The following is a 19,449-nucleotide window of genomic DNA, read 5'->3' as shown; positions in this document are numbered from 1 at the left end:
GATGTTTATGATCTGTATGATTATATAGATACTAAACTGTAAAAAAAAATAAATAAATAAATTAAAATTTAAGTACAAAAAAAAAAATTTCATTTTTTTATATATATTTACAAATTGGTTTATGTCGCCTTTTTAAGTCGATGAAGCTGAAAACGCAGTGTTTGCAAGTGCTGCCGCATCCAGAGGAAACAGGGTGACCAGGTGACAACGCGTTTCACAGCAGCTCTAACTGCTTCATCAAATAAATGAAAGTCTCCAGGTGACCCCGCCCCCCGTGACCCCCGCCCCCCCGCCCCAGAGCCTCGCCTCGCCTCCCGCCGCCGGCCCCGGCCCAGAGCCTCGCCTCCCGCCGCCGGCCCCGGCCCAGAGCCTCGCCTCGCCTCCCGCCGCCGGCCCCGGCCCAGAGCCTCGCCTCGCCTCCCGCCGCCGGCCCCGGCCCAGAGCCTCGCCTCCCGGCCCCGGCCCAGAGCCTCGCCTCCCGGCCCCGGCCCAGAGCCTCGCCTCCCGGCCCCGGCCCAGAGCCTCGCCTCCCGGCCCAGAGCCTCGCCTCCCGGCCCCGGCCCAGAGCCTCGCCTCCCGGCCCAGAGCCTCGCCTCCCGGCCCCGGCCCAGAGCCTCGCCTCCCGGCCCCGGCCCAGAGCCTCGCCTCCCGGCCCCGGCCCAGAGCCTCGCCTCCCGGCCCCGGCCCAGAGCCTCGCCTCCCGGCCCCGGCCCAGAGCCTCGCCTCCCGGCCCCGGCCCAGAGCCTCGCCTCCCGGCCCCGGCCCAGAGCCTCGCCTCCCGGCCCCGGCCCAGAGCCTCGCCTCCCGGCCCCGGCCCAGAGCCTCGCCTCCCGGCCCCGGCCCAGAGCCTCGCCTCCCGGCGCCGGCCCCGGCCCAGAGCCTCGCCTCCCGGCGCCGGCCCCGGCCCAGAGCCTCGCCTCCCGGCGCCGGCCCCGGCCCAGAGCCTCGCCTCCCGGCGCCGGCCCCGGCCCAGAGCCTCGCCTCCCGGCGCCGGCCCCGGCCCAGAGCCTCGCCTCCCGGCGCCGGCCCCGGCCCAGAGCCTCGCCTCCCGGCGCCGGCCCCGGCCCAGAGCCTCGCCTCCCGGCGCCGGCCCCGGCCCAGAGCCTCGCCTCCCGGCGCCGGCCCCGGCCCAGAGCCTCGCCTCCCGGCGCCGGCCCCGGCCCAGAGCCTCGCCTCCCGGCGCCGGCCCCGGCCCAGAGCCTCGCCTCCCGGCGCCGGCCCCGGCCCAGAGCCTCGCCTCCCGGCGCCGGCCCCGGCCCAGAGCCTCGCCTCCCGGCGCCGGCCCCGGCCCAGAGCCTCGCCTCCCGGCGCCGGCCCCGGCCCAGAGCCTCGCCTCCCGGCGCCGGCCCCGGCCCAGAGCCTCGCCTCCCGGCGCCGGCCCCGGCCCAGAGCCTCGCCTCCCGGCGCCGGCCCCGGCCCAGAGCCTCGCCTCCCGGCGCCGGCCCCGGCCCAGAGCCTCGCCTCCCGGCGCCGGCCCCGGCCCAGAGCCTCGCCTCCCGGCGCCGGCCCCGGCCCAGAGCCTCGCCTCCCGGCGCCGGCCCCGGCCCAGAGCCTCGCCTCCCGGCGCCGGCCCCGGCCCAGAGCCTCGCCTCCCGGCGCCGGCCCCGGCCCAGAGCCTCGCCTCCCGGCGCCGGCCCCGGCCCAGAGCCTCGCCTCCCGGCGCCGGCCCCGGCCCAGAGCCTCGCCTCCCGGCGCCGGCCCCGGCCCAGAGCCTCGCCTCCCGGCGCCGGCCCCGGCCCAGAGCCTCGCCTCCCGGCGCCGGCCCCGGCCCAGAGCCTCGCCTCCCGGCGCCGGCCCCGGCCCAGAGCCTCGCCTCCCGGCGCCGGCCCCGGCCCAGAGCCTCGCCTCCCGGCGCCGGCCCCGGCCCAGAGCCTCGCCTCCCGGCGCCGGCCCCGGCCCAGAGCCTCGCCTCCCGGCGCCGGCCCCGGCCCAGAGCCTCGCCTCCCGGCGCCGGCCCCGGCCCAGAGCCTCGCCTCCCGGCGCCGGCCCCGGCCCAGAGCCTCGCCTCCCGGCGCCGGCCCCGGCCCAGAGCCTCGCCTCCCGGCGCCGGCCCCGGCCCAGAGCCTCGCCTCCCGGCGCCGGCCCCGGCCCAGAGCCTCGCCTCCCGGCGCCGGCCCCGGCCCAGAGCCTCGCCTCCCGGCGCCGGCCCCGGCCCAGAGCCTCGCCTCCCGGCGCCGGCCCCGGCCCAGAGCCTCGCCTCCCGGCGCCGGCCCCGGCCCAGAGCCTCGCCTCCCGGCGCCGGCCCCGGCCCAGAGCCTCGCCTCCCGGCGCCGGCCCCGGCCCAGAGCCTCGCCTCCCGGCGCCGGCCCCGGCCCAGAGCCTCGCCTCCCGGCGCCGGCCCCGGCCCAGAGCCTCGCCTCCCGGCGCCGGCCCCGGCCCAGAGCCTCGCCTCCCGGCGCCGGCCCCGGCCCAGACTTTCACCTCTTGGCTTCTTCCAGGGTATTATAAAGAAATGCTCTTAGACACGTTAGTGATTATTCATACTCAAGTGATTTTTATATTTTCTAACTGTAAAAACCCGCTCGGCTCTAAATTTGAGCACACCTACCAATAAATGTTTGTTTTTTTTATTTGCCAGACCTGCTTTTTGGTGTCTGCAGCAGGGGGAAGATTACGGGGATAAATTGTCCTCTCTGTGGCAGTATTCGGATTATTTTTAACTCTGCATTTACTATTTGAATGGAGAAGCAGCGGCCATGTGCAACTTCAGGTCCGTTCACACTCGCAAAGGATTGTGGGCTGAGAAAACGCCTTTAACTCTTTAGCTGTGTGACGGGAACAGAAATGAAGAACCATCCAGTGAACTGACCCAAATAAGCAAAAAAAGAAATAAATACAATTCTAGAAGAATTTCACTCAAGTAAAGTTTTAACTAGCGGCAACTAAATGGCGCAAACATCGCTTACATCCACGTAATTGAGAACGAAGGAATCCCAGACTCCAGGAAACTTCAGGATCTCTTGAAACGAGGTGGTGGCTTGTCTGTAGTAACAGGACATGGCGTGAGAAGAAGACGATTGGGATGCATGGTCCGGATCTGGAGGAAAAATATTAACAATATAACTATATAGAGCAGAAAAGTATCACATAAAACAGAACAAATCCAAGAAAGAAAAATAATAAACAATTGTACATAAAACAGAGAAGCATCTACAGGAGTCGCTACCTTCACACATTACCGTTCTGAGACGTTGCGGCTCCTTTATCCACCCAGGAGTGGTAGTTCAGGACGGCTCTGTACGCTTGGATCAGCTTTTGTAGGTGTTTCTGTTTAAAGGAATGTCGCCCGCTCCTCCAGCTCTCAGCTAATGACAGAACTCGGTGCGCTTCATCTACCTGACCATTACACAGGCAGTGATACACCTGCTCCAGAGAGATCTGCAACAAAGACCAAACATGACACGAGCACGACGGTTATATTCCTGTACATAGGGGGCAGTATTATAGTAGTTATATTCTTGTACATAGGGGGCAGTATTATAGTAGTTATATTCTTGTACATAGGGGGCAGTATTATAGTAGTTATATTCTTGTACATAGGGATCAGTATTATAGTAGTTATATTCTTGTACATAGGGATCAGTATTATAGTAGTTATATTCTTGTACATAGGAGCAGTATTATAGTAGTTATATTCTTGTACATAGGGATCAGTATTATAGTAGTTATATTCTTGTACATAGGGATCAGTATTATAGTAGTTATATTCTTGTACATAGGAGCAGTATTATAGTAGTTATATTCTTGTACATAGGGGGCAGTATTATAGTAGTTATATTCTTGTACATAGGGATCAGTATTATAGTAGTTATATTCTTGTACATAGGGGGCAGTATTATAGTAGTTATATTCCTGTACATAGGGGGCAGTATTATAGTAGCTATATTCTTGTACATAGGGATCAGTATTATAGTAGTTATATTCTTGTACATAGGGATCAGTATTATAGTAGTTATATTCTTGTACATAGGGAGCAGTATTATAGTAGTTATATTCCTGTACATAGGGGGCAGTATTATAGTAGTTATATTCTTGTACATAGGGATCAGTATTATAGTAGTTATATTCTTGTACATAGGGGGCAGTATTATAGTAGTTATATTCTTGTACATAGGGGGCAGTATTATAGTAGTTATATTCTTGTACATAGGGGGCAGTATTATAGTAGTTATATACGGTACATAGGAGCAGTATTATAGTAGTTATATTCTTGTACATAGGGGCAGTATTATAGTAGTTATATTCTTGTACATAGGGGGCAGTATTATAGTAGTTATATACGGTACATAGGAGCAGTATTATAGTAGTTATATTCTTGTACATAGGGGCAGTATTATAGTAGTTATATTCTTATACATAGGAGCAGTATTATAGTAGTTATATTCTTGTACATAGGGGGCAGTATTATAGTAGTTATATACGGTACATAGGGGGCAGTATTATAGTAGTTATATTCTTGTACATAGGGGCAGTATTATAGTAGTTATATTCTTGTACATAGGGGGCAGTGTTATAGTAGTTATATTCTTGTACATAGGGGGCAGTATTATAGTAGTTATATTCTTGTACATAGAGGCAGTATTATAGTAGTTATATTCTTGTACATAGGGGCAGTATTATAGTAGTTATATTCTTGTACATAGGAGCAGTATTATAGAAGATATATTCTTGTACATAGGGGGCAGTATTATAGTAGTTATATTCTTGTACATAGGGGCAGTATTATAGTAGTTATATTCTTGTACATAGGGGGCAGTATTATAGTAGTTATATTCTTGTACATAGGAGCAGTATTATAGTAGTTATATTCTTGTACATAGGGGAGCAGTATTATAGTAGTTATATTCTTGTACATAGGGGCAGTATTATAGTAGTTATATTCTTGTACATAGGGGCAGTATTATAGTAGTTATATTCTTGTACATAGGGGCAGTATTATAGTAGTTATATTCTTGCACACAGGGGCAGTATTATAGTAGTTATATTCTTGTACACAGGGGCAGTATTATAGTAGCTATATTCTTGTACATAGGAGCAGTATTATAGTAGTTATATTCTTGTACATAGGGGAGCAGTATTATAGTAGTTATATTCTTGTACACAGGGGCAGTATTATAGTAGCTATATTCTTGTACATAGGGGACAGTATTATAGTAGTTATATTCTTGTACATAGGGGCAGTATTATAGTAGTTATATTCTTGCACACAGGGGCAGTATTATAGTAGTTATATTCTTGTACACAGGGGCAGTATTATAGTAGCTATATTCTTGTACATAGGGGACAGTATTATAGTAGTTATATTCTTGTACATAGGAGCAGTATTATAGTAGTTATATTCTTGTACATAGGGGGCAGTATTATAGTAGTTATATTCCTGTACATAGGGGGCAGTATTATAGTAGTTATATTCTTGTACATAGGGGGCAGTATTATAGTAGTTATATTCTTGTACATAGGAGCAGTATTATAGTAGTTATATTCTTGTATATAGGGGGCAGTATTATAGTAGTTATATTCTTGTACATAGGGGGCAGTATTATAGTAGTTATATTCTTGTATATAGGGGGCAGTATTATAGTAGTTATATTCTTGTACATAGGGGGCAGTATTATAGTAGTTATATTCTTGTACATAGGAGCAGTATTATAGTAGTTATATTCTTGTACATAGGGGAGCAGTATTATAGTAGTTATATTCTTGTACATAGGGGCAGTATTATAGTAGTTATATTCTTGTACATAGGGGCAGTATTATAGTAGTTATATTCTTGTACATAGGGGCAGTATTATAGTAGTTATATTCTTGTACACAGGGGCAGTATTATAGTAGCTATATTCTTGTACATAGGGAACAGTATTATAGTAGTTATATTCTTGTACATAGGAGCAGTATTATAGTAGTTATATTCTTGTACATAGGGGGCAGTATTATAGTAGTTATATTCCTGTACATAGGGGGCAGTATTATAGTAGTTATATTCTTGTACATAGGGGGCAGTATTATAGTAGTTATATTCCAGTACATAGGAGCAGTATTATAGTAGTTATATTATTGTACATAGGAGCAGTATTATAGTAGTTATATTCTTGTACATAGGGGCAGTATTATAGTAGTTATATTCTTGCACACAGGGGCAGTATTATAGTAGTTATATTCTTGTACACAGGGGCAGTATTATAGTAGCTATATTCTTGTACATAGGGGACAGTATTATAGTAGTTATATTCTTGTACATAGGAGCAGTATTATAGTAGTTATATTCTTGTACATAGGGGGCAGTATTATAGTAGTTATATTCCTGTACATAGGGGGCAGTATTATAGTAGTTATATTCTTGTACATAGGGGGCAGTATTATAGTAGTTATATTCTTGTACATAGGAGCAGTATTATAGTAGTTATATTCTTGTATATAGGGGGCAGTATTATAGTAGTTATATTCTTGTACATAGGGGGCAGTATTATAGTAGTTATATTCTTGTATATAGGGGGCAGTATTATAGTAGTTATATTCTTGTACATAGGGGGCAGTATTATAGTAGTTATATTCTTGTACATAGGAGCAGTATTATAGTAGTTATATTCTTGTACATAGGGGAGCAGTATTATAGTAGTTATATTCTTGTACATAGGGGCAGTATTATAGTAGTTATATTCTTGTATATAGGGGGCAGTATTATAGTAGTTATATTCTTGTACATAGGAGCAGTATTATAGTAGTTATATTCTTGTACATAGGGGAGCAGTATTATAGTAGTTATATTCTTGTACATAGGGGCAGTATTATAGTAGTTATATTCTTGTACATAGGGGGCAGTATTATAGTTATATTCTTGTACATAGGAGCAGTATTATAGTAGTTATATTCTTGTACATAGGAGCAGTATTATAGTAGTTATATTCTTGTACATAGGGGGCAGTATTATAGTAGTTATATTCTTGTACATAGGAGCAGTATTATAGTAGTTATATTCTTGTACATAGGAGCAGTATTATAGTAGTTATATTCTTGTACATAGGAGCAGTATTATAGTAGTTATATTCTTGTACATAGGAGCAGTATTATAGTAGTTATATTCTTGTACATAGGGGAGCAGTATTATAGTAGTTATATTCTTGTATATAGGGGGCAGTATTATAGTAGTTATATTCTTGTACATAGGAGCAGTATTATAGTAGTTATATTCTTGTACATAGGGGAGCAGTATTATAGTAGTTATATTCTTGTACATAGGGGCAGTATTATAGTAGTTATATTCTTGCACATAGGAGCAGTATTATACTATACTAATCAGCTAGTATATATATATATTAAAGTATATATTTAGAAATGAGTGTTGCACTGTAATTCATACCCTTTTGCTGGAGACATAGAATCCAGAAAACTAAAGAAATCTTTTCATGAAATAAGGAACAATAACTAGGATGTAACACCAAGTATTTATTAAAATGCTGTTGCCCAAAATGACAAACCCCTTTGCCCAATATATCAGCCAACAGGAAGGTAAATCTATCCAGGATTATATTATATATATATATATATATATATATATATATATTAATTCACAATCAGGATTTCTCTAAAAAGCAAATAAAAAGACTGGGTCATGAAGAATGAAGCCTGGGCAGCGCCAGCAGAGTCACAAAGCGCAGGGTGTGTGCTCATTACACAGCCAGTAAATCCAGGATCTCAGGAGCGTTTCCTGGACAAACAATATAATCTGTGAGAACATAGAAATCATTCATTATCTTCCATTATCGGCCCAACCTCATCCAGCAGCGGCCAGGGCAAAAGAAACAGAATTAGACACCACAAGGGGCAAGAAGGGGGAATGGGCCAAGGTCAATACTGTGTGTGTCCAGTAGGAGGCAGCACAGGTCCTTCCATCTACTTGTGCATGTTATATGGCAGATGGGTCACGTCACAGTAGGGACCCATGTACACAGTGACTGCACCAGCAGAATAGTGAGTGCAGCTCTGGGGTATAATACAGGATGTAACTCAGGATCAGTAATGTAATGTATGTACACAGTGACTGCACCAGCAGAATAGTGAGTGCAGCTCTGGAGTATAATCCAGGATGTAACTCAGGATCAGTAATGTAATGTATGTACACAGTGACTGCACCAGCAGAATAGTGAGTGCAGCTCTGGAGTATAATACAGGATGTAACTCAGGATCAGTAATGTAATGTATGTACACAGTGACTGCACCAGCAGAATAGTGAGTGCAGCTCTGGAGTATAATACAGGATGTAACTCAGGATCAGTAATGTAATGTATGTACACAGTGACTGCACCAGCAGAATAGTGAGTGCAGCTCTGGAGTATAATACAGGATGTAACTCAGGATCAGTAATGTAATGTATGTACACAGTGACTGCACCAGCAGAATAGTGAGTGCAGCTCTGGAGTATAATACAGGATGTAACTCAGGATCAGTAATGTAATGTACACAGTGACTGCACCAGCAGAATAGTGAGTGCAGCTCTGGAGTATAATACAGGATGTAACTCAGGATCAGTAATGTAATGTATGTACACAGTGACTGCACCAGCAGAATAGTGAGTGCAGCTCTGGAGTATAATACAGGATGTAACTCAGGATCAGTAATGTAATGTATGTACACAGTGACTGCACCAGCAGAATAGTGAGTGCAGCTCTGGAGTATAATACAGGATGTAACTCAGGATCAGTAATGTAATGTATGTACACAGTGACTGCACCAGCAGAATAGTGAGTGCAGCTCTGGAGTATAATCCAGGATGTAACTCAGGATCAGTAATGTAATGTACACAGTGACTGCACCAGCAGAATAGTGAGTGCAGCTCTGGAGTATAATACAGGATGTAACTCAGGATCAGTAATGTAATGTATGTACACAGTGACTGCACCAGCAGAATAGTGAGTGCAGCTCTGGAGTATAATACAGGATGTAACTCAGGATCAGTAATGTAATGTATGTACACAGTGACTGCACCAGGAGAATAGTGAGTGCAGCTCTGGAGTATAATACAGGATGTAACTCAGGATAAGTAATGTAATGTATGTACACAGTGACTGCACCAGCAGAATAGTGAGTGCAGCTCTGGAGTATAATACAGGATGTAACTCAGGATCAGTAATGTAATGTATGTACACAGTGACTGCACCAGGAGAATAGTGAGTGCAGCTCTGGAGTATAATACTGGATGTAACTCAGGATCAGTAATGTATGCACACAGTGACTGCACCAGCAGAATAGTGAGTGCAGCTCTGGAGTATAATACAGGACGTAACTCAGGATCAGTAATGTAATGTACACAGTGACTGCACCAGCAGAATAGTGAGTGCAGCTCTGGAGTATAATACAGGATGTAACTCAGGATCAGTAATGTAATGTATGTACACAGTGACTGCACCAGCAGAATAGTGAGTGCAGCTCTGGAGTATAATACAGGATGTAACTCAGGATCAGTAATGTAATGTATGTACACAGTGACTGCACCAGGAGAATAGTGAGTGCAGCTCTGGAGTATAATACTGGATGTAACTCAGGATCAGTAATGTAATGTATGCACACAGTGACTGCACCAGCAGAATAGTGAGTGCAGCTCTGGAGTATAATACTGGATGTAACTCAGGATCAGTAATGTAATGTATGTACACAGTGACTGCACCAGCAGAATAGTGAGTGCAGCTCTGGAGTATAATACTGGATGTAACTCAGGATCAGTAATGTAATGTATGCACACAGTGACTGCACCAGCAGAATAGTGAGTGCAGCTCTGGAGTATAATACTGGATGTAACTCAGGATCAGTAATGTAATGTATGTACACAGTGACTGCACCAGCAGAATAGTGAGTGCAGCTCTGGAGTATAATACAGGACGTAACTCAGGATCAGTAATGTATGTACGTATTGTGACTTCAGCTCAGTACTATAAGGCATCTGACTATAATGTGTGATGATTCGGCAGTGATTGTCACATGAACGCTGCCAAACAACGAACGTGACAGTCAGCTGTTTAGATGATGCTGGGATGTGAATCTTGGCGCCTCCTGGGACATTGACCTGTTGTGGTTGGAGTCGCCTTGTAGCCCGGCGTTACCCGGACCTGCAGACACAGCGCTGACCCTGTCCCGTCTGTACAGAGCAGAGGTCGCTCGTCTACCCCAGGACACAGACCGCACTCACCCGCAGATAGTTCTTGTACCCGATATTCTTCATGGCTTCGTGGAACACGTTGATGTCGGCGTTTGTGCTTTCTGGATGATTTAACAAGATCTCGCTTCCAATCCTCCAAACAATCTATAAACAAATTATATATTTCATATATACAAACATACACACTTGTCCAAAACATGAAGGGTTAATAAGCAGTAGAGAAAAACATCTTAACCCCTTATGCATTTAACCCGACCACAGTACATCGCAGTCGACACTTAGGAGCGCCGGCTGTATTACTCTGCTGACGCCTTGTTCTAAAGGCCGGGATCAATAACACTGATCATTTAACCCCTTAAGACGCTGCTGTATTGTCATGATTGCCTCTGCACAACCAAGTGTTTCATATATTCCCCCTTTCATCTGGATGGGCATTGTGTAATACCACATGTCCCCAGCAGAGGCGCCGCCATCAGCAGTAGCAGCTGCCATAATATTTTCTTGCTACTGATGAAACGTGAAGATTAAAACAAGGCTCCAGTAGCTTCTATACATTACATTATGGACGGCCGTTAATCCAACATTCGGAAATCATATATCCCAACAGAGAACTGTTCCGTCAGACAAAAATAGCTGATAACAGAGAACAACAGTAAAAGTGTGATAGTAATAGTCACCTCTGGGGTGACGGTCTGTCCGTGCTTGCCTCGATCCATAAGTATCTGGAAATAACTGGTGAGGAGCCCGGCCGCTTTCTTCCACTCGTTCTCACACATGGCTTTACATATGAGCTGGTGACACTGATCCCTCGTCACGTGGTAGCTCTTCCGTGGTCTTGCACGCGCTTCCGTACCCAGGGGGAAAGAGAACGCCATGAACAGGTCTGTTATAGACTGGACGAGACACAGTAATGGCTGACGTTTATTCCACCGCTGTTCTGCACACATCACCAGCATATATGGACACCAGGGAGTTTCCTTTATGAACCGGGAGAAAGCCTGGAGGACTCAAGAAACATATGGATGGGCCCCCTCACCTAAACATCTGCTATGGAAACATATCCATATATATATATATCTATCTATCTTGCATTTAGACCTTGAACTACCAGTAGCCACCACCAGAGGGAGCTCATGATTTATTATTGAGCTCTATGTGCACACAGTAGTCAGTGAGCTCCCTCTAGTGGTGACTGTGTGCAATTTACATTTTACTCTACAGCCATTAGCTGTGGAGATTTTTTGGAGCTCATTAAAAATACTCAGTATTATTCACATTTGATTTTGGATGTATCAAGATTTCCAAGGAGATGATTTTTTTTTTCTTTCCTGATAAGACTCACAAATAGATTTCTGCATCCATGGTTGAGCGATCCCATATTCTTCTTCCTCTTCGAAGGCCATTTCTGTTTCTTCTATTGAAAGAAAAACAAGATCTTTTATTTCTTGCTGCCAAGTCCAGAGGAAATAGCTCCTACCATTTTGAGTATACAGCTCCTATGCAGAGCAATGCTTACAAAACGAAGCCCTGTATAGACTGTGGTGTCCATCAAAAGGAGGGGACAGAGTTTTTAGGGCCAGAGAAGAGCCGCACATTTCTCTCTATGATCACGGGGCGCTCTGTATGAATGAGCGGCACATAGCGCTGGGTTGTGTCATCTGGCACAGTGACATCTACAGGAGTACAGTGGTACTGCAGTAAAGAGGGCCCAGTGCAGCTTTGTCCTTTGGGTGGCCCCCAATATTGATGGCATAGATACAATATACCTAATACAAGTGCTGGGGTATTCCTGCTGAGGTTATGACTGAGTCTCAGAATAGAGGGATTGCAGGGCTTAGAGGGGTAATATGGTACAATGATTTAACTTATGAATCCCCCTACAAATGCTTTAGAATGGAGATACTGCAGGACAGATTGGATAGGATGGGGCTACACAGGTCTCACTGCCAAAGATCAATCTATGCACCTGCTATGTTGCAGCAGAATGCATAGGAATGGGGGGGGGGGGGTCGCACTGCAACCCTAAGGATACAGTGACAAGGGAATTGCAAAAAGTCACAACCAATCGGATGTGTTTGCGACTTGCTCGTCTCGGTACATTGCAGGTCGCAGTGTGAGCCCATTCACTTTGTATTATGCTGTGAGCCTCAGTCTTGCGGCTGCAGAACTACCAACCACAAAGCCCCGCACAATGGTAGAAGACTGCTGTTCAGAAAAGAATATTAACGGGGCTACAGCTTCATATATGGCGATGAGGTTGTGGACTTTAAAGCAGGAGACCTGCGGAGGGTCTATGCACTGTGGTCAGAGTACGGATGTCTGAATCTGGCCTAAATCAGAGAAGTCAGCAACCTCCCCCACCCCCCTTCCCTGCACCGACAACACGTGTTCGCAAGATAAAATCATCTTAAAAAAATAAAAACCCTTTAATGATGACCTGTCCTTGAGATCGGTGGGCAGCAGCACTCCCACGTTCCTAGGACTGCAGCTCAGATCACATTCACCTACAGACTGTAAGGCCCCTTTTACACTGCGCTCTTTGCCACATTCAGTGGTCTCATCGACGGCCGCATGGTGGCTCAGTGCTCAGCACTGTACAGTGGCTCAGTGGTTAGGAGCAATGTTAATTTGCAGCGCTGGGGTCCTGGGTTCAAATCCCACCAAGGACAACATCTGCAAGGAGTTTGTAGGTTCTCCTCGTGTTTGCGCGGGTTTCCTCCGGGTTCTCTGGTTTCCTCCCACACTCCAAAGATTGATGTCTGTAAAGCTGTGGAATTAATGGCGCTGTATAAGCGAGTAAAATTAATAAAACCCGTGCAAAATGGGATTTGGGTGTCTGCCTCCAGTAGAGGCATACACCCTAAACCAGTTTTGTGTGGGGTTCGGAAGTGAGCCCCGCCGGGACCACTGAACGTGGCGAAGAGCACAGTGTGAAAGGGACCTGAGCTGCTCCCGCTCTGCGCTCGGTTTACAGCTGATCAGGGCGGGCGTCCTACCCCCACAAATATAACGACCGCTCCTAAAAATAAGCCATTAACATTAAAGTCACAGTAACAGAAGTTGGAATGAGGCCGGAGTGTGTTTCCAATAGAACAGGGGAAAATGCATTAAAAAAAAAAACTAAATTAAAAAACAAATATTAAAATATTTTGCAATTTACTCTGAAAAGTTTGTGTCTATCAGAAGTGTTACAAAAATAAATGGACCAGACGACAGCTCCAGCCCCGCCGGGGAACGTACGGAAGCTCCCCGAAAGCTGAACCCGAAACTTTGCCGCAGTTACGACTCGATTGGAGGAAAAAAAGATTTTAAAACATTCAGTGCGTTCCGTCTTATGACACATTCGGCTCCTCAGCGACAAATGAAGACACATAATACTCAGATATATGTGTACACCCTGTAATAATAATATACACATCACTAAATATAGACCAGAATGCTCTGCACCCACTATACACTCCATATCCCGCCCCAGCGCCGCCATGTCCGGCCATTACTGCAGCATAGCTCTATTACACCGCACACAACTCACCCATGGTGATCAGCAGCTGGAAACACACTGAACCACGCTACTTCCGGTTTACACTGCCATCTTGTGGTTGGCAGGAAACAGGAAGTTGTGACCTCCGTGTGAACCTTGTCAAGAGACCAGAGTTACAGCGCCCTTGAGTGACGTACTTCCGGTCTAATGAATCATGCGGAAGAAAAGCATGCTGGGAGTTGAAGTTCTCTTACCTCTGTGTGATCCTTGCCAGGAGACCAATGTTAAACCGTTACAGCGCGTCTGAGTGACGTACTTCCGGTCTTTTGAATCATGTGACAGAAAAGCATACTGGGAGTTGAAGTTCTCTTGACTTCCGTCCAAGCCTTTACTCTCTCATAAATGCTCTTATAATAAAATATAAAATAAAGTATAAAATCAATACATACATGTATGTATATATATATATATGTGTATATAAAAAACACGGACCAATGAAAGCGCTGCTTACATTTTTCAAACAGCATTAGTACAATAAAAGCTGGAATACGATTAGCTGCATGTTTCTGTAGTATAACTTTTTTTCCATCTAGTTTTCTAAACATAGATCCGTGCATATAGCTTAATAGTTGAGGATTGCTGCTCAGAAATTTTCCCATGTTAAAAGTAAATTTACCAAAACTGTCTAAAAAGTAAATAATATCTTTGTTGCCCATAGCAACCAATCACAGCACAGCTTACATTTTCCCAGCGCTATTTTAAAAATGGAAGCTGAATTCTGATTGGTTGCTACAGGTAACATAGTTTTCATTGAGCCAGCTTCTACAAACAGGCCCTTGATGTTGACATAACTTGTTTTTTATGCGTTTTTTTTAAGAAATGTGGCTGCAAGGTGTGAATACACCCTAAGAAATTTTGCTTTGAGTTCCATTCACCATGGGTTACTAGGGATCAATGAGGTTATTGCAAAATACCTTTAAAGCCGGTTTTCACACGTCCAGTGTTACAGTCCGAGCACAGACTGTGATGTCTGGACAGCCCGCGGGTCTCCTGATCCGACCCCAACAGTCTTATATGCACATTTAGGCTGGAGACCTGCGGGGGAGGGGGATCCGTAATGGTCAAAGGAGTGAAACAGGTGAACATGAGGGGTCTCGGTTCCCATCTAGGGCTCCCAACCATCAAAAAATGGGGGTCCTATCAATGTCAAAGCAACAAAACACTGCTCGCGCATCCTAAGATGCCACCATAGTTTAAAATATTTTACCACAGACTGGGATCCATGATAAATATGTGATTGCTGCCCCCCCACAATTACTGGCCACTAAGGCCTCGTTCGGGCGCACGTTATTCACATACGTGTCCCATCTGTGTTTATCGTGGACTGAATACGGACACGTTATAGTATATGGGGCTGCACATGACCGTGTTTGTTTGGCGGACCCAGGATCGGGTGACATGTCCGTTTTTGATCTTAGTCACTCATCAAACTCAAATCAACGGGTCCCCAACTCTCCTCCGACAGATGATGTCGGGGAGGCAAAGATCGGGCATGTCCCGATTTCCAAAGGCACACGGAGACCAGGGCGGCACTCGGACGAGGCTGAGCATTCTTCTGTATGGGGGCATGGGGACAGATAGCAAAAAGATTATTCGGCCAACAACTATCTACTGTGTAGGTGGGCCTTAAAGGGGTTAATCCCTTACAGAAAATCCCGCCCCCCCGACTGCATTTTTTTTAAAAAAAGTAGACTGCACTTTACTAACCATCCGAGGGTCCCGCACTACGTCTCTGCCATTGCTCCCGATATTTGAGATTGGCTGCAGTGCTGACGACACGTCAACAGCACTGCAGTCAATCTGTGTCTCTGAGTGGCACTTTGCATCTGAGCTCAATGATTGTCTGCTGCAATGTCACCATGATGTCAGCGCTGCAGACAATAACAGATACCGGTAGCAGTGGTGGACCCAGGGGTTTGGTAAGTAAAGTGCATTTTGTTTTTATAACAACCTGCACCCCAGGGGACAGGGATTTTCTAAAAGGGGACAACCCCTTTAAGGCTCAGATCAAATGTGCATATTTTTAGACCCCATGCGCAACAGATCACAGACGGTCAGTAGCAAAAAAAATCGCAGAATGCGCTGGTCTGATCCCAAATACTGACCAGACTAGAGTATGCGGGGGACTCCTGCACCCAAAGCCGGTCACATCAGGTCTGCAAACTTCAGACCTGCGCTTATCAATGTACAATATACTGATGATATTCACATAATGCAAAGGATTAAATCTGCAACCAGCCCACAGCAAAATCCACTTAGTTTAGTGTGGAATTTGCTGCAGATTTTCTGAGAAATATCCGCTGCAGGTTGTGGCCGTGCCACTGCAGAACTAGCAGGTTCCTAATAAGTTACTGCAGGAAATACTTTTTTTATTATTAATCAAGAAAAGTTTATTTATTGACATATCAGAAATAACAAGCTTTAGAACAGTAGACAGGTACAGTGGCAGAATGAGCCTTATCAGCAAAAATATCTTCAGATTAGCATGGATATACACTGTTTATGGGAATGACTTTCAAATCCCAATAACTCCCCCCTCCCTTTATTCTTTTGGTATACCACATGGGAAAAAAAAAATTGAATTACTCGATCTGATTCGGAGTGCATGGCTACGTAAAACAAAATCTTATAAAGTATTTAAAGAAACCTTTCATCCTAGCACTAATAAATTGGAGATTACATCCGACGCCAATATCACAGACACTACTGTCGGGCATTTGATCCAGTCTTCCCATTGTTTACCAACAGATCCCCTTTTAATATATACCCTTTTCTCCATTAGGATTGTATTATTTAAATCCCAAACTGTTCAAGGGAGGGCTACTTGCTAACCAGTGTTTGGCAATAGTCTTCCTTACATGTTAGAATATTTTAGCTATAGCTAACTACCCTGGAGAGGATCCTCCGATGTCCCCCACTAGACCCAGGACGCAAGCCTTGGGATTAATGGAAATTGGAGTGTTGAAGACCTATCGAAGGTCTCCCATAGCTCACCCAGTTGGGAACATGACCAAAACATATGGATCAAATCTGCTCCTTCTTCCCTACACCGGGGACGGTTTTAGCTATGGCTAACTGCACTGGAGAGGATACTCCGATGCCCCCCACTAGACCCAGGATGTAAGCCTTAGGATTAATGGAAATTGGAGTGTTGAAGACCTCACCAAGGTCTCCCATAGCTCACCCATCTGGGAACATGACCAAAACATATGGATCAAATCTGCTCCCTCTTTCCTACATCAGGGACAACGGTAGTCAGCTCTGAGACCCATCTGATATAGTGCTTTTGGGGTGCTATAGACTCTATGAGTCAAGAATAATTGTGACCTCCTCTGGGCTGTGTTGAGTCCAAGATGTCCTACCATTCTTCCATAGATATATTTCCCACATCTCTCTCCCACCAGTCATAAGGTCCCCCAAGATTCTTGGTAGCAGAATTATACATCAAGGAGATAATACCCTTGGCAGTTTTACTCCTCTCCACATAGCCATAGTCCCACCATGTTTTATGCATAATTAGTAGGGTAGGGAAACCTTAAATTTATGTCCAGGAACTATTTGAGCGATCCCAGTGCACTGACAGTTCTTGTTCTTCCTTGCGGTTGCCCTGCAGCTCTCTTTATCTGCTGATGACTTCCATGGAAAAATTCTGCCCGGAAGCCACTGTCACAAGACAGATCTGCGGTGCAATCCTCAGGAATCGTACCGGATTCTTCCAGCAATGAAAACTTAGTTTAGAAAGTTTTTAATACATATTTACTACAATGTGATAGCAGCTAAAATTTACAATACCTGTAGCTTTCTGGTGTAAAAAAAAGAAGTGCATGTCACGGCAGAGCATGCTGAATCTTCTAGTTCTACACAGAGGGGAGAAGCTGCTGCCCGACACCACTGACAATTCTTACCGCATTATGGGTAAGTGTAGTCTGATCCTACAGACATTTAGTGCTGTGCAAAATATTTAGGCTAGTGGGGAAAAAATGCTTTAAAATAATAGAAGTGTTAAAAATAAATTATCAGTTAACAAAATGAAAAGTGAATGAATTAAAGAAAAATCTAAATCTAATCAATACTTGGTGACCACCCTTTGCCTTCATCACTTCTCGTCACTTATACCTTTGTGAAAGAACTCGGCAGGACGATCCTCCAAACATCTTAGAGAATTGACCCCAGATCTTCTGTGTATGAGGATTGTGCGGATCCCTCTGTCTCTTCATGTGATCCCATACAGACTGGATGATATGAGATCAGGGATCATTGTTTGTATATTTGGGGTCATTGTCTGGCTGCAGAATACATTTGGAGCCTTCTTGATGGTATTACATGATGGATAAGTATTTGCCTTTATTTCTCAGCATTGAGGACACCATCGATCATGACCAAATTCCCAACTGGGACTTCTAGTTCTGCAACCCCCTAAAAGTCATCACTGCACATACAGCTCCCACTATTCCCTGCCATAATAATAAACTTTTAGAAATACAGGTTGTTCAGCATGCAGGGATTTCTAGTTCTCCATCTCCAGCATGCAGTACTGGATTGGGCATACTGGGACTTCTAGTTCTACAACCCCCTAAAAATCTTCACTGCACATAAACCTCCCACTAATCCCTGCCCATAATACACTTTTAGAAATACAGGTTGTTCAGCATGCTGGGTTTTCTAGTTCTCCACTCCCTGCATGCAATAGTAGAAATGCAGCATGCTGAGCCTTGTAGTTCTACAACCTCCTAAGTGTCATCACTGCACTAAAAGCTCCCACTATTCACTGCCAATAATACACTAGAAATACTTGAAATAGAGCATGCTGGGATTTCTAGTTCTCCACCCCTAGTATGCAGTAGTAGAGATGCAGCATGCAGGGATTTCTAGTTCTCCACCTCCAGCATTCAGTAGTAGAGATGCAGCATGCTGGGATTTCTAGTTCTCCGCCTCCAGCATGCACTAGTAGAGATGCAGCACGCTGGGATTTCTAGTTCTCCACCTCCAGCATGCAGTAGTAGAGATGCAGAACGCTGGGATTTCTAGTTCTCCACCTCCAGCATGAAGTAGTAGAGATGCAGCACGCTGGGATTTCTAGTTCTCCACCTCCAACATGCAGTAGTAGATATGCAGAACGCTGGGATTTCTAGTTCTCCACCTCCAGCATGAAGTAGTAGAGATGCAGCACGCTGGGATTTCTAGTTCTCCACCTCCAACATGCAGTAGTAGAGATGCAGCACGCTGGGATTTCTAGTTCTCCACCTCCAGCATGCAGTAGTAGAGATGCAGAACGCTGGGATTTCTAGTTCTCCACCTCCAGCATGAAATAGTAGAGATGCAGCACGCTGGGATTTCTAGTTCTCCACCTCCAACATGCAGTAGTAGATATGCAGCACGCAGGGATTTCTAGTTCTCCACCCCCAGCATGCAGTAGTAGAGATGCAGCACGCTGGGATTTCTAGTTCTCCACCTCCAACATGCAGTAGTAGATATGCAACACGCTGGGATTTCTAGTTCTCCACCTCCAGCATGCAGCAGTAGAGATGCAGCATGCTGGGATTTCTAGTTCTCCACCTCCAGCATGCAGTAGTAGATATACAGCACGCTGGGATTTCTAGTTCTCAGCTTCCAGCATGCAGTAGTAGAGATGCAGCATGCTGGGATTTCTAGTTCTCCACCTCCAGCATGTAGTAGTAGAGCTGCAGCATGCTGAGCCTTGTAGTTCTGCAGCAGCTCCCAGCTCTTCCTGGCTCCTGCCCTCTCTCTCTCTCTCCAG

General features: G+C 46.2%; 1 protein-coding gene across 2 annotated transcripts in view; it reads right to left on the bottom strand.

Annotated features, from left to right (window-relative positions):
* The window catches only part of TAF1A (TATA-box binding protein associated factor, RNA polymerase I subunit A), a 42,870-nt gene extending 28,837 nt beyond the window's left edge, over positions 1 to 14,033 (bottom strand). The window contains exons 1-6 of one of the 2 annotated variants that reach the window (XM_073671900.1): positions 13,886 to 14,033; positions 11,493 to 11,564; positions 10,828 to 10,994; positions 10,181 to 10,294; positions 3,180 to 3,378; positions 2,907 to 3,037 (exon numbers count right to left, since the gene is read on the bottom strand). In XM_073671900.1, the coding sequence (XP_073528001.1) occupies positions 2,907 to 3,037; positions 3,180 to 3,378; positions 10,181 to 10,294; positions 10,828 to 10,994; positions 11,493 to 11,553 (672 nt within the window). In that variant the 5' untranslated portion in view covers positions 11,554 to 11,564; positions 13,886 to 14,033. Of the gene's footprint in view, positions 1 to 2,906; positions 3,038 to 3,179; positions 3,379 to 10,180; positions 10,295 to 10,827; positions 10,995 to 11,492; positions 11,565 to 13,682; positions 13,812 to 13,885 lie in introns of those variants that run through there. The other variant, XM_073671898.1, reaches the window with a different exon arrangement.
* Between the last annotated feature and the right edge of the window lie 5,416 nt (positions 14,034 to 19,449).

Source organism: Phyllobates terribilis, unplaced genomic scaffold, assembly GCF_046119375.1.
Source record: "Phyllobates terribilis strain yellow unplaced genomic scaffold, ASM4611937v1 Scaffold_3__8_contigs__length_932513732, whole genome shotgun sequence".
In the NCBI taxonomy this organism is placed as follows: Eukaryota; Metazoa; Chordata; class Amphibia; order Anura; family Dendrobatidae; genus Phyllobates; species Phyllobates terribilis.
This window is presented reverse-complemented; position numbering and strand designations above follow the sequence as displayed.